The 15,088-nt window shown below is 34.7% G+C and overlaps 2 protein-coding genes and 1 pseudogene across 3 annotated transcripts; 1 reads left to right on the top strand and 2 right to left on the bottom strand.

Moving 5' to 3' along the window:
* Positions 1-944: 944 nt before the first annotated feature.
* LOC143591926 (uncharacterized) lies at positions 945-4,542 on the bottom strand. The gene is made up of 9 exons (XM_077071984.1): positions 4,480-4,542; positions 4,354-4,412; positions 4,181-4,235; positions 3,245-3,284; positions 2,914-3,152; positions 2,743-2,803; positions 1,706-1,788; positions 1,385-1,624; positions 945-1,256 (listed from the first exon to the last, which is right to left on the bottom strand). Exons 1-9 carry the CDS (start codon positions 4,540-4,542, stop codon positions 1,113-1,115), a joined length of 984 nt encoding a protein of 327 aa, XP_076928099.1. The 3' UTR covers positions 945-1,112.
* Positions 4,543-6,890: 2,348 nt separating this feature from the next.
* On the top strand, positions 6,891-9,337 carry LOC143591917 (receptor-like protein EIX2). Its single transcript, XM_077071976.1, has 2 exons — positions 6,891-7,443; positions 7,812-9,337. Exons 1-2 carry the CDS (start codon positions 6,891-6,893, stop codon positions 9,335-9,337), a joined length of 2,079 nt encoding a protein of 692 aa, XP_076928091.1.
* Positions 9,338-10,196: 859 nt separating this feature from the next.
* Positions 10,197-14,259, bottom strand: LOC143590930 (uncharacterized; annotated as a pseudogene). The gene is made up of 5 exons (XR_013145581.1): positions 14,121-14,259; positions 12,651-12,794; positions 12,347-12,570; positions 11,745-12,002; positions 10,197-10,660 (listed from the first exon to the last, which is right to left on the bottom strand). The product of XR_013145581.1 is annotated as an uncharacterized LOC143590930 (transcript).
* Positions 14,260-15,088: the final 829 nt, after the last annotated feature.

Here is a 15,088-nt window from a genome sequence, read left to right as displayed (position 1 = left end):
GGTTCTTGCTGCTGCTGCTGCTGCTGTTAGGCTGAAGAAGAAGACGATGTTATTGTTTTGTTAAGTAGAAATTAGGGTTTTAGAATGTGGTACTGCATTATGGGCCCAGAGAATAATAGATCGGCCCGTTGCTTATAGGGCTTGGAATCGACACTGATTTTTAACCTTTTGTCTGGCGTACTAGTTTAATTAAAAAGTAAAAAACGTTTGATATGTCAATGACACGTAACAATAACATAGGTCTTTCGCTAATTTTTTTCATCAGATAACGTGTAATGATTTAACTAACAACACATTTTTATTTATTTTATATATATATAAAATGTAAGTGGGTTGAATTCGATTGGATGGATTTGATTATGCTTCACCACCCTTGCCCCGTTAACACATTGGCACTCCAAGGGGCTTAACCCGCCTTTAACGCTCCTATATAGTTGGTTGTAATAGTTAACGTGTCACAGTTGTTAATGGTTGGATTGTTTTTAAGACAATATGGTTAATCCTCTTATAGATTTATGGTTATGGTTTTTAGTAAAGTAGTTATCTTTTATCTATGTTTAACATGGTTATTATGTTTATTTTTATTTTATAACTTTATGATTATTATTTTTTTAAGTTGAAGTGAGGTGACACATATTTATTGGTCGGTGGAGTGGGTCGAATTAGGTACAATGAGAAGTGCCCCCACCCTAATAATATTTTCGGACATATAACTACTATACCCTTTCACGAAATGTTGCATCATTTTAACTTGTCATTTTTTCCTACCTATAAATAGGAGTTCTTTGGTTTGTTTGAAACACACAAATTTACATTTTCGTTCATGCAATTCTTCTTGTCTTGTCTGATTATTGAATTTGTACATTCGAAATCTTTTAATCCAAAAGTGAGATAGGTTGTAAATACAAAAATACATTAATGTGATATTAGAACCGGCCCAAAGGTAGGTTCTTGATCTCCCAACTAGTCGTCACGGTTCAGACTTCAGAGTGGTTATAATGTCAAGGTACCTTAGCAATTTAACATTCATACATTCTAACAGTTAGCCATATAAACATACGCAAAGTCGATCAAGTTTACAAATCTACCATAATGTCCTACTAATGTTGAAGCTAGTTAATAATGTCCACGATAGAGTTCAGATCAGGGGCTACCATCGCTCGCTTGTTGACATTTCCGAGCACACAACAATCCTTAGATTCAGTATTCATCATTGCAACCGACCGATCAGATCTAAAAGGTGTACCAGCTGAAACCTACAATGTGTACAAACACACCTCATCAACACATTTTGGCAAATAAACAAGATTTAAACTACTCAAAGTCTCAAACTATGCAGTATACAGACTATACAGTTATGCACTAATAGCTATGAAAAACTTACATCAAAGATGGTGTCACCAAGCTTCCACTTAATTGCTCCACTTTTGTAAACCAGCATTTTGCCAATGTGCCCATTTGGCAAATCTTTCAAACCGGCGCGTTTGTTAGAACCATCTTCTTGTAATGAACTCGAGCTCCCGACTTTCTCCTTGCCCTTTGTGCTAACCGGGACTTGGTCCACGGGGAGTTGATTAGGAAACTTGAAAAGTATCATCTGATTTTCATCACCGTCATCCAGCCCCTAGAATCATAGGAATTCACAGTGTTGGTAAATTGTGAGAAGTAAAGAAAAGATTGAATTGTTGTAAACAAGACGACCCACCGACAGTCCAAGCTCTAAAGCCGAGTTGACTTTAGTCTCGTCATATACATCCTGCTTCACGAACTCCTCTACGTTAAGAACCTCTGCAAGAAAAATTATAAGTAGAAGATTACGATGGAATGAATATAATTATTTGTTAATCATGTGGTGCATGTAAACGAAATGAAGGCTCAGTGGACAGTCGTGAACTGTTCGGTGGGAAGTTTTTTTGTGTTCGTTTATTTAATAAACAAACGAACATGAACATAAAAGTTTGTTCATTTAGTTAAACGAGCGAACATGAACACATGCCTCTTTTGTTCATATATATTCGTGAACTTAAAATTCTTTTATGCTCGCTCGTTCACATTTGTTTAAGTTTAACCTTGGTTAATGTATTCCTTTTTAGAATCAACACATTGTTTTTAACATTAATTGGCTTTAGCTCAGTTATGTTCGTCCATGAACTGTTCGTTTATACTTTTAACGAACGAACACGAACAAGAAAACCCTGTTCATTTAATTGTTCATGTTTGTTCGGTTAAAGTTAAACGAACGAATGAAAACGAGCATGCTCCGTTAGTGTTCATTTGGCTCGTTACAAGTCTAGATGCATGGGTCGGTCTGGCTTCAAATCGGCTTTTGGGTTTTTTTAAATCATTTGGTTTCGGTTTCCTAACTTTCCGGTTTTTTGGTTTTCACAATGGTTTCAGTTTTACCATTTGGGCTTAAAAATTTTGTGCCAAAAAAATGAATTTGGGCCGGATTTTTTTTGTTAACTAATAAGTAATTGATTATTTGGACCTAAAATTTTTTGGCTACACAATTTGTTAATATCTTATAAATTTCTTTTTGAATCTGTTTTTCGTTTTGGTTCCAATCAGTTCGGTTTGGTTTTTTCAGTTTTTGGCTGATGCAAAAAACCAAACTGGAAATCAGTTTCTTAAAAAAATAAACCAAACCATCGGTTCTTTTGGTTCGGTTACGTCGGTTATTCCGGTTACCGTTCGGTTTCGAGCACATTCCTAGGTTTAATGGAGAATTCATTACAAAGGTACCTGGATCTCGAGAGCCAAGGGGTCTCAGTGGAATACTGATCGGATAGTATGTACGGGGATTCTGTTATTTACAAAAACAAAAACACAAATGATGCAACGGTATTGCAATATGATGAATAACTGTGTTTATTATTTATAATACCATAAAAAAATTAAGGAAAATTGTCTCACCCATGGTTCTTTATACTCAGTTTCAGAGTTGTTGCTTGAGGATCCAGATTCATCATCTACCAACATATAATCATTATATTCATCTTTTGTCACGCTTGATGATGAAAACGTGACCATTTTCCCAGATGACCCAGCTCCATCTTTCAGATTTGAGTTGTTTTTGGCGTTCTTGTCTTTCTTTGGAGGGTCGAGAGTCTTAGACGATCCAGCTTCTTGTGATGGTGTCACATTATCTGAAGCTGCAAGTTGAAACTTTGCAAGTTTATACAAATTTGTTTTGGTTACTGACTTATGTCTGATTAGAATATTAAAAGGGTTTTATAAGAATTACATTTCTTTTCAACTTTAGATCCTCCTGAGCGGAGGCGTGCCTGCAGTAACATAAATATAACCGACCGATGAATTAAGGAATTTGTGAAGAATGATGAATCACAGGCCACAAGGAATGTAACATAATCAGAGTACAATATGCAAGTTTACACCATATAGAGGTCAATAATACCTGCTAGAATTATGTTATGACCACAAAAATAATTACATTGATGTTGTGGTATGATCATGTTGCGAATTTACTCTCTTAATGTATTAATTTAGACACAGTTTTGTAGACATTAGGGGTGCAAACGAGCCGAGCTGCCTGTGAGCTACTCGAGATTGACTAGTGAAAAAGCTCGATCGAGCTGGAGTCTGAGCTTCACTTATCGAGCTCGAGTCGGCTCGCGAGCCTGTCATTTATATAATACTCATATTATGTATATTATAATACATAATAATAATTAGTTAATATATACAATGTTATGAGAAAATAACTAAATAGTATGTATTATGTTATATATAAAATTGTAATTGAAAAAAAAGTTATATAAAAATAATTATAATTATATAAAAATTAATTAATACACGGTAAACGAGCCGAACTCGAGCTTTAGAAATAGATATCGTAACGAACCGAGCTTGAGTTTGTTTGCATCCCTAGTAGATATGAATAATTTTATCTAAAAAAGGGGTTTAACTAAACAAACACCAATGACACACTATCCCGTATAGACACCCCTCTGTCTAATGTGTCATACGACCCATATAATCAATAAGAAATGCAAAAAGTGGTCATATGACAGGTGAAATATTGTCATACGAGTCATATAATAGGCCAAACATACACAGAATTAACCGATGTGATTAATAACAAAGTCGTCAAAATATTATAAAAATTGTGATCATATAAGTTCATAACACAAGAGAAAATAAAAGAGAGAGAGAGATTTACGATAGCTGCGCGGATTAATTCCCGGTCGGTTTCAGAGTCCGTCTCACTGCTGTCACTGAACAAACATAAAATGATAATTATAATTACTTAGAGATAGATCTACTTACTTCAAATTACAAAACTAAATGATTGATAAATAATCCAAAAAATTCAAAGTAAAATAAAAAACGAACCTTTTAGGCAAGACGAGAGTCCGCCTCCTCTGACTCGGTGGTTTGGGGGTGAATTTCAGCTGTACAAATGATTGATTCCGATTTAGATCTGAAATTATTAAACTAAAATAATAATAATATTGAGACCTTGTTTTTAGTTGATTTTGAGAACTTCTTGCGAGAAGATGGTGGTGGTGGATCCGTATCCATGATTGCCGGAGCCGGAGATCTGGACGGGGTCCGAGAATTTAGGGTTTCAGTTGAAAATTAAAAGAAAAATAATTTACAAAGAAGAGATTCGAACTTGCGATGAGTGTGAACGAAAATGAAGACTGAACCACCAAGGCAGAATTGATATTTGTGATGCTTTGAAAACATGTTTATTTGAAATGGTATATTTTATCCAACTTTGTATCTAGAAAATAGAAGAAGGCACGTGACGTGTGTATGGATGAGCTACTAATCCTGACTTCCTTAAAATTTGATACGGTGTCATAGGTAAAAATTCAGTAAATACAAGTACTGATATCGATTTTGAATTTCCTGATCTTGATTTTCTTAAATCTTGATATAAGTAGCATTTGCTCATCCCTACATGTGTGTGTTTTTGTGAGTTGGTGAATCAAACACACAACATGAATTTATATGGGTTGATGTACATGGTAACCCGTACACCGTCTTAACTCTCTCTCTCTCTCTCTTTTCTTTTTTATACATACTAGTATTTTGAATCTAGAAGTTTACAACATAAGACGTATGTGCGCATTAAAAGAGTTGTGCTAGCTTCATATATTATGTGAATTTCCTTTTTTTTAACTTTAAAATTTTTGTATATAAAAATCTCAATGTGTTTAGTGTGAGACGTATTAAAGAAAACAATAATCGATTGAGTCAATCCATGAACCGTCATGTTGACACAAGTGCAACATGTTTAGCTAAAAGTGTATAATTGTTTTAGGTTCATATCTGATGACTTGGTGTGATGAAGAGAGAACACTATAGAAATATGCATAAAACATTTCTTAGGAAAATGTTAGGTTTATGTGAACTCTAGAATAAAACCTAGCAGAGTAAAATCAACCATGGAAGCTTCATGGTGAACTCTAGAATCAAATACCATCAATAAGGATGTCGTTGTTTGTGCGTTTAATTATTGTAATATGTTAGGTAAATAAGGAACATAAAGTGTGACCGGTTAAAATGGTGTTAGCTTTCATACATGGGGTTGAGCATTCCCTTATCTTACTTTATATCATCTTGACTAGTTTGTGACATTGTGCTATGTGACATGATTAGCATTAAGATTATAAATCTTAAATAACATATATAAAATAATCAATTATTCGTTTTGAGTAAAAGCTTAAATGAGAAGATTTTTAGAACATTTGACACTTGTCCAACAATCATTGATCGTTTCCTCCATGTGGGTAGAATATGTTGACTTGGAGAATCATTCAAAATAAAAGATGAAAGGTACGTGACAATCAACTATAATCTTAGTACTAAAGGCTAAAGGGTAAGTTATCACAATAATTAACATTTCCTATTTGTTCTTGTTTCAGTTTATCTTCTACGTTCGGATGTCGATCACCTTGACACCCAAAATTTTAGCCCGAGTAGGTTCGCATAATAAAACACAATGCCAATTAAAATAATAAAAGAAATCATTTCAGGGCGGATAAGGGACGTTGTCGCTGCATGGGAGCCTTAAATAAATTACTTTTACAAATATATAATCCATGAAGGAATTTATTAAAATTTTGTTATGAAATATTGCAGATCAACTTTAATGCAGTTTTATAAATACTTTAGTGTTAGTTTATTTTTATTTCACAGAATCCTTGCAAGTGTGTAACACGATTATTAGTTGCCACATTTTACTTGGATCTGATTTGTTGGTACAAAAGTACATTTTCCACCTTCTTTGTGATAGAAGTTGGGATCAATACGGATTAACTATTATAAATACTTGTTCTGTTAGAGGGTTCTTTTCATTATTAATCAATATGAGTTATTCAGTCTCCTTTTGCTTGATAATTCTTGTGTCTTTGTCTGATTTATGTTTATCTGATAGAAACTTCCATGATGCGTTATGCATGGATGTTGAGAGACAAGCACTTGTCGAGTTCAAACACGGTCTCATAGATGAAGCAAATCAACTTGCTTCCTGGGACGTTGGTGAGGAGATTGACTGCTGCAAATGGTTTGGGATTGTTTGTGATAACATCACCAGCTATGTTCATGAGGTTCGTCTTCCTGGAGTTGATGGTGAGTGTTATAAAGCTTACTACACTCACAAAGAGGATATAGAAGCCTCGAAACGGAGGTTGAAAGGGAATTTAAGTACATCCTTGTTGCATCTTAAGCAACTCAAACATTTGGACTTGAGCTGCAATGATTTTCGAGGGATCCAAGTTCCAAGCTTCATAGGATCTCTACGTAACCTGAGGTATCTTAACCTCTCAAGTTCCAACTTTGGTAAAGGCGTGCCTCCACAGCTCGGGAATCTTTCAGAATTGCATGTCCTTTGTCTTGGAAGTTAATTTGAATCAACAAGCATGGTGAATCAAAATATACAGTGGTTGTCGAGTCTTCGTATGTTGAATCACCTTGATATGAGTGGCGTGGACCTTAGCAAATCAATCGATTGGCTTCAGGTGATCAACACCCTTCCTTCTTTGGTCAAACTGCGTTTGTCTAGTTGTAAACTCTCACACATACATCCCCATGTTCGTAGTCTTAATCTCACATCTCTTTCCTTGCTTGAACTGTCTTATAACGATTTTAACGGCTTCATGCCACCATGGATATTTGGGATAACTAGTCTAGTTTCACTGGGCTTAAGTGGGTGTGATTTTATTGGCATTATTCCTACTAGTACTTATAGCTTCTGTAACTTGACTTCTATCGAGGCCCTTTTTTTGTATGATAATGATTTCATGGATTCTTCATTTGTATTACAAAAATTGTCTAGCAGTAATCTTGTCATGTTGGATCTTTGTTCTTGTGGTGTTTCAAGTTCACTACTAGATTCCCTTCACAACTTGACATCTCTTCTTTGGCTTGACTTGTCACAGAATCAACTTACTGAGACAATACCTAAATCATTGGGTAACCTTTGCAACTTAAAAACAATTGACTTGTCTTATAACCATTTTGTTAATACTAAATTAACATATCTTCTTAAAAGTTTTCTTGAGTGCAAATCACCCGCCTTAGAGTCATTATTCATAGCCCACTCGAGGATTTCTGGTCCTGTCCCATGCTCAATCGGGCAACTATTGTCGTTGAAAAAGTTGGGACATTTCTGGAAGCAAATTAAATGGAAGCCTTCCCGAATCAATCCGCCGATTATCATCGTTAGAGGTGTTGGATTTTTGGGGTAATCAACTCACCGGAAGCCTGCCTTATAGCCTCAACAATCTATCCAAGCTAAGAGAATTAAGGTTTTCTGATAACTTGATGACGGGTTGTTACAGAAGCTCACTTAGGAAAACTAGTGAGCCTGAAGCTTCTAGATGGAACAGGAAACAACTTAACTCTAAGACCACTAAATGCATATTGGATTCCTTCTTTCCAGATTCGGTACTTGCATTTGAACTCTTGGGATTTGGGTCCTCGAGTTCCATTATGGCTACAATCTCAATGGGATTTAAGAGTATTGGACATAAGCAACACACACATTTCTTCTCCAATTTCCAATTCATTTTGGAGTTCATTCCCCAATATAGTTTATTTAGATATGTCTGAAAATCCGATCCAGGGAATGTTAACGTTATTGGGTATCCCTACAACGCTTGAGGTTCTCGACTTAAGCTCTAACAATTTTTGGGGGAAATTACCTTCCCTCTCAAATGTGTCATTTCCGAAAATCTTGGATATGTCAAATAACTCTTTTACAGGACCATTACATCATTTTTTGTGTTCCAATGATGTCCAAGAGACAAATGATCTTAATTTAGGAAACAATCATTTATCAGGATTTATTCCTGAGTGTTGGGAAAAGTGGCTGAGTTTGGAATTCTTAAACTTGGAGAACAACAATTTGTCTGGTGAGATTCCAAGAACCTTGGGTTATGTAGTTCATCTACAGTTATTGAACATGCATGGAAACAAGATATCCGGAGGATTACCGACCTTTCTAAAGACCTTGTCAAACTTAGAGATCCTTCAGCTTAGCAGGAACAAACTTGTTGGAAGCATTCCTGCATGGATTGGAACAAAACTCACTTCTTTGAGAATTCTTAACCTTAGATCAAACAATTTGAACGGAAATATTCCTCTAGAGCTTTGTTATCTTGTACATGTTCAAATACTGGATCTTGCTAATAATAATCTATCCGGAAATATCCCAAGATGCTTTAACAACTTTAGTGTCCTTTCTGGTGCAGAAACCAACTCAAATGTCCAATTTGTATTCTTTGGGGAATATGGTGGATCAACTACCGCTAGTGATTCATTGGTGATGAAGGGCCGAGAGGATATATATGAAATGTTTCTAGGATTGGTTATGCTACTCGACCTTTCATGCAACAATTTTTATGGGGACATCCCTAGTGAGCTTACATCCCTCCGGGAACTAAAGTCGTTGAACTTATCAAGAAATCAATTGACGGGAAGGATCCCGGGCATGATTGGAGACATGAAAGAACTAATGTCACTTGATTTATCACTAAACAAGCTTAATAGGGAACTTCCAAGGAGTTTGTCAAGCTTAAGTTTCTTAAGTAGTTTCAATGTCTCCTACAATAATCTGACAGGAAGAGTTCCAACCAGTACCCAACTTCAAAGCTTCAATGAGTCTAGCTTCTTTGGCAACAACCTTTGTGGAGATCCACTCGCTAATCGTTGTGAAAAGTCTGAAATACCAGATACACACGAAGAAGAAAAAGACAACAGATCACATGAAAAGGGCTTGATTGTGAGCATAGTGCTTGGATTTGTTACTGGATTTTTGATCATTGTGGCTCCCTTGATAGCCAACAAACCATGGAGGACTGTGTAGTTTGGATCATTGCAGCTCGCTTTATGTTTATTAGTTGTTTATCTTTAATGTTGTGCACAAATAATATTACTATGGAAATTAGAAATGGTTTTCTTAATAAAGTTGCAAGCAGATTATCTAAGCATGTCATGCTTCGCTTCATCTTTCTTTCTCTTTTTAAAAATACCAAATCAAGTATGCAAGCTTCATTGGATATCTGTTCAGTTATGAATCCTTGGTTTGAACTTGTTATTGTTAAGAAACTAAATTAGATTAGTAGAACTAATGATTTTAGTTAGGGGTGTTCATCGGACCGGATTACGGATTATTCGGTGTATTCTGTTCGGATCGTTCGGATTTGAAAATATTAGTACCCTATCCGAAAACCGATCCGAGTTAGGGATATTCATATCCTATCCGAATCTAACCAAATTCATTTCGGATGGGATTCTGATAAAATCCAAAATTAACCAAATAATCTAAAATAAACCGAATACAAAATTTTTCTAATTTTTATGTTCCTAACATTTTACTAGTGTAGGATCACAATAAACATACGAGACTGGAAAATACAAGTTAGTCTTTAACCAAATTCAAAGTTCAAACTTTAAACAATAGTCTAAATAAGCATACAAAACCGGAAAATACCACGAAAAAAATGTGATTTATTCGGATTAAACAGATATCCGAACAATCCGAATTTATTAAATTCCATATCCAAATTAGTTATACGGATAAGTTTATTTCAGTTTCGTTTTTTTTTTCGGATTTCGGTTTTCCTGAACACCGTAATTTTAGTACAAGATACAATTGAAACTCGAAAACCTTTTAAACATGATAAAATTAATACTATACCTCTCATAGAGATTATTAACTAAATTAATTATTTACCAATCATATTTTAAAGTACAACCGAAAGACTTCATAAAAGTCATTATTATGAATAAGTTCTAGTTCTTAATGATCTTTTATTAACCACACAAACTTGCACAAGTCTTGTCATACAATTAAACAACATAAACTTCACTGCGCCATTCCATCGGGTATCAACACAATAGACCCGGACGTTTTCCTAGCTGCCATGTCAGCATGGGCTTGAACGGCTTGGGATAACGGGTAAGTATGATTTACACGCACCCTCAAAGCACCCGAAGCCACATTAGCAAGCACCTCTTTCATGGCTTCACGCATCTCGTCCTTTGAAAAACTAGATGTCCTTATAGAAGGCCTGGTCAAGAACAAGGACTTTGTAGCCAGTGCAGATAAAGGCACAGGCTCAGGCGTGCCCGAAGACTGGCCATAACTCGCCATATATCCACGCTGTTTCAAGCACGCCAGTGACCCCTTGAAAAGAATGTTAGATATGTTATGTTACAACTTACAAACATACAAGCTAATAAATCATTAGACAATCAGAACTAGGTGTATTAAACCCACATGTTACGACGAGGACGCAGTGGGAATTCGGTTAGTATCAGTTTGACTCGTTATGGTACAGTCGGTAGGGTACCTATATACGCTATACCAACCAGGAAAAAAACTCAAAAAATAGAAGTCATAATATGGTGAAAATGGTCTCTAAAAACCGTGATATAAAACTTGCAAAAACATTATAATTATATAATTAATTTCTATTTGCATTCTAGTAAAATAGAAAAAACAATTATATAATTTTTTTTTTAAAAAACTGTGGAGGAAAATCTTATCGGAATGACACGTTTTATCAAAATTTATTATTATTCTTGTTAAAATTACTTAATTTTTCAAAGAAATATAGTTAATCTAAGTTAATAATTCTTATTAAATAATTAAATCAACTTTGTGAAGCATATAACCAAATTGTTAAACTTAGGGGACTTAAACTGCCAAAACTGCAAACTTTAAAAAAATCTAAAAATAGTTGCATAGAACCAGATTCGAACCCGGTAGCTTTGGTTCAAGGTATTAACCTCACACCTAGGGGTGAGCAATAGCCAAGTTGAACCGTTAACCGAACCGAAAACTGATGAAACCAAACTGAAATTGACCGAATATTGGTTATCGGTTATTTTTTGTACATTCAGCTAACCAAAATTAACCGAACCGAACCATTCAGATTTTCATATATAATTAGCGTTTATACATCCATTCCATGTATATCATGTTTTATACCACCACCATTTCATGTAGTTATATAGCCCAAAATTAATTTTGTTTATTAACCGAACCTCAAAACCAAAAAATGAACCAATTAACCGAAAACCGATTGGTTAACTTAAATGAGGCTAATAACCGAACCGAACTGAAAGGTGCACACCCCTAATCACACCTACGCACTCCACCAACTTATTTTTTGGTAATTAATTAGTTTCCATATTTACATTATAAAAAATGGTGATGGTACTGGCATAAACTCCCAAATTGCAATATTAATAGGTAATATAATTACCTGAAAGGTGTCTATTCCAACGGAGTCGAAGACAACATCAACTCCTTCACCGGATGTTATTTCAGCAACAAGGGTAACAAAATCCTCTTGATTGTAAATAATAATATGATGACATCCATCTTCTTTGGCTTGTAAAGCTTTCTCTGCAGTTGATACGGTTCCAATGACAGTAGCACCGAGCATATTGGCCCATTGGCATAATACGGATCCAACACCGCCTGCTGCTGCATGCACCAATACCTTGTGCCCTTGTTCCACCTTTATGATAAAAGACATATACCTTTACTTATGCATGAGTCGATCTGGGCGTGCTTCATCTCAAAACGGGCCAAATATAAAAAAGTAGTTAAAAAACTGGTCAAACGGGTTGAAAGTCAAACTCTAGAGATGCGCAGAACCTCATAAATCGCTTTTATTTAAACCTTCAGATTAATATTATCTACAACTTTTTTCATATAATACTTTGACAAATGTATTGTTCATAAATGACATGTTTCAACCTGTCAATATCATTAGAAATATATCATCTCTCTAAGTGTATTTATTTATCATTTACAAGAACGTATCAATGTGCATAGATCATGTCGCTTTGTGCGTCTTACCTTGAACCATGTTTTGACTAGGAACCGAGCAGTTAATCCTTTAACCATAACAGCTGCAACTACCAGAGGATCCATAACAGGAAGAGCCAGTGCTCTATCTGCCAAAACAATCTGCTCCTCTGTATATGTTCCCGTTGCGCTCCCAGAATGATAAACAACATCTCCAATTTTCAAATCACACACTCCGGGTCCAATAGCTGTCACCACACCAACAGCCTCTGACCCTGCAAATCATTCTTTAACGTGTAAAAATTTCATATGAATGCTAATAATCAATGTATGAATCATAGATTAAGAAGCAAACCTGGTGTATAAGGAATTTGAGGCACATCGTAAACTCCGGTACGGAAATATATATATCAATGAAATTAACACCAATCGCCTTGTTCTTCACTCTTATCTCTCCTTCTTTAGGATCCCCAACTTCAACATCCTCCCATTTCAGAACCTGTAAAATACATTTTTCTTAATAAATCACGCCTGGCTAACGGGTCAGCGGGTTCGGGTTATGGGTCAGAACAGGTTGCAGGTCAGAACGGGCTGGTTTAGAAAAAATTACATAAAAATCATAACTGGAGAAAAATCAAAATAATATAACTAAAATTCCTCCATTTATAGGACATCAAAAATCCTTCCAAGATGTTCGGGTCGGAATGAGCACCATTAGGGCTGTAACCAAACCGAACCGAACCGAAGAAGTTCTAGTTCATGTTCATCCGTTAAGCTTTTATCAGAAAAACGAACGGTTCACGAACAACTAACTGAACAGAATTTCTTATTCTTGTACGTTCTTTAAAGAAATGAATCTGTTTCATTGTTTGTGAACGCTTCACGAACACACATGAACTGCAAACAATGTTTTATTTGATTTGGCTAACCGAGCATAGTAAGTGTCGTACTATTTTCTTAACAATCGTATTCATATGTTAAATTTAAATACAAATTAATCACATGGTACTCATATATTATATATATAAATTTGCTTAAATCTATACGATAATATTAGAAAAACCATTAAAAAGTACTAAACAAAAACAAAAATAAACAAACACATTATCGAACGTTCACGAACACAATCAAAAGAACATTGGCACTGATGAGTCTCACTACTAGAAAACAAGTCATTTTCTCACAAAAACTTCCTACAAATTTCTTACAACAAGTAATTCCAACAGATTTCCAACAAAAAAATAAGCTCAAACTTTGCTACAATATTATCTAATAAACATTATGAATAGTTTTTGTAGGAAAGTTGTAGGAAGTTTACAACCACATGTTTTTGTAGCAATTTTGTACGAAAAGTTGTTGGAAAACGGTTGAAAACGATTTCCAAGCATGTGATTTTCCAACAACTTTTTTGTTAGAAACTGAATTTTTCCAACAAATTTCCCACAAATTGGTTGTAGAAAAACATCTCTTTTTCTAGTAGTGTCTGTTCGGTTCGATTGTTCGTTCATTTAGTTAGTCGAATAAAATTCGATGTTCATGTCCGTTCATTTATTAAACGAACGAACTTAAATGAACTTCCTGCCAAACAGCTCTTTGAACGTGGTTATGGGTAATTCTATGCCTCGTTACGCGTCTGTTGCCGCGTTACGGATCAAACCAGTTACGGGTTAGAATTTATTGTTTGAGAATTGAAAGTAAAAGGGAACACGGGGGGTTACCAGTCAATTGAACTAATTAACTTGTACAAATACATACGAATATTTATCATATTAATATACAGAAGGAAACATGTGACAATATTAAAATTAAAAAGAAAAGATGAAACCTCTGGACCACCAAGTTCATAAACCCTGATGGCTTTTACCATTCTTCAGTTATGTTATGTTATGTTGCTGAAATCTATCTGCAGAAAATATGTTTTTTAACGATTGACGGAATGTTTGATGCTCTGTCTGTGTTTGTTTTGTTTGACTAAGATTATGTAAAGCTTTATAGATTGTCCTTATAATTGTAGTTTCTCAGTGCGCATTCGTTTCATGGAATGAAATGGAATTGGAATTGGAATTGGAATTGGATAGGATTTGGAATTTGAATGAATTGGATTTGGAATCTGAACATTCCAGTAGGAATTGAAATCGTGTGAATTGAAATCCAAATACATTCTTAATGTGTTCGTTCCACAAGTGACTAGAAATCAAGGAGTTTTTTTTGAAACAATGATAACGGCGAAAACATTTTAGTTTTTTTTAGATTTTTTGTTTTTTATTTATGTTTTGCGTTATGATTTTTTTATTATTTTTTGAATTTTTTTATGGTTTTCTATTAACATAAAAACCCCTCAAAAAAATATTCAAAAATAATAATAAAAAAATTCATAACTCAAAATATAAATTAAAAACAAAAAAAGTAAAAAAAACTAAAATGTTTTATTCATTGTCCTCGTTAAAAAAAAACTCGAGATAAGATTCCAATGAATTTCCTTGAATTCCTCCACATTTTGGAAGGATTTGAAATCCTTGTATTTGAAGGAATTTGAAGGAATTAAATTCCAATTCCAATTCCAATTCTTTGAACCGAACACACCAATATGGAATTATGATTCCAATTCCAGCGAAACGAACACGCCATGTCATGGGAATTTAATTTCAATTCTATTGAATTCCCACGAATTCTGTGAAACGAGCCTTACAGTATTGGCCTTATTATTTTTAAATGTTTACCAAACTATCCCTAAATAACTTTGTTTCTCATTTGAACTTTTTACATGTTTTAACTTTGACTTGTTACCTACTT

Source organism: Bidens hawaiensis, unplaced genomic scaffold (assembly GCF_021521415.1).
Source record: "Bidens hawaiensis isolate Kalapana, Puna unplaced genomic scaffold, B.hawaiensis_p1.1 tig00001685_1, whole genome shotgun sequence".
Lineage (NCBI taxonomy): Eukaryota > Viridiplantae > Streptophyta > Magnoliopsida > Asterales > Asteraceae > Bidens > Bidens hawaiensis.
The sequence above is the reverse complement of the archived record's forward strand: the minus strand, read 5'-3'. Positions and strand labels throughout refer to the sequence as shown.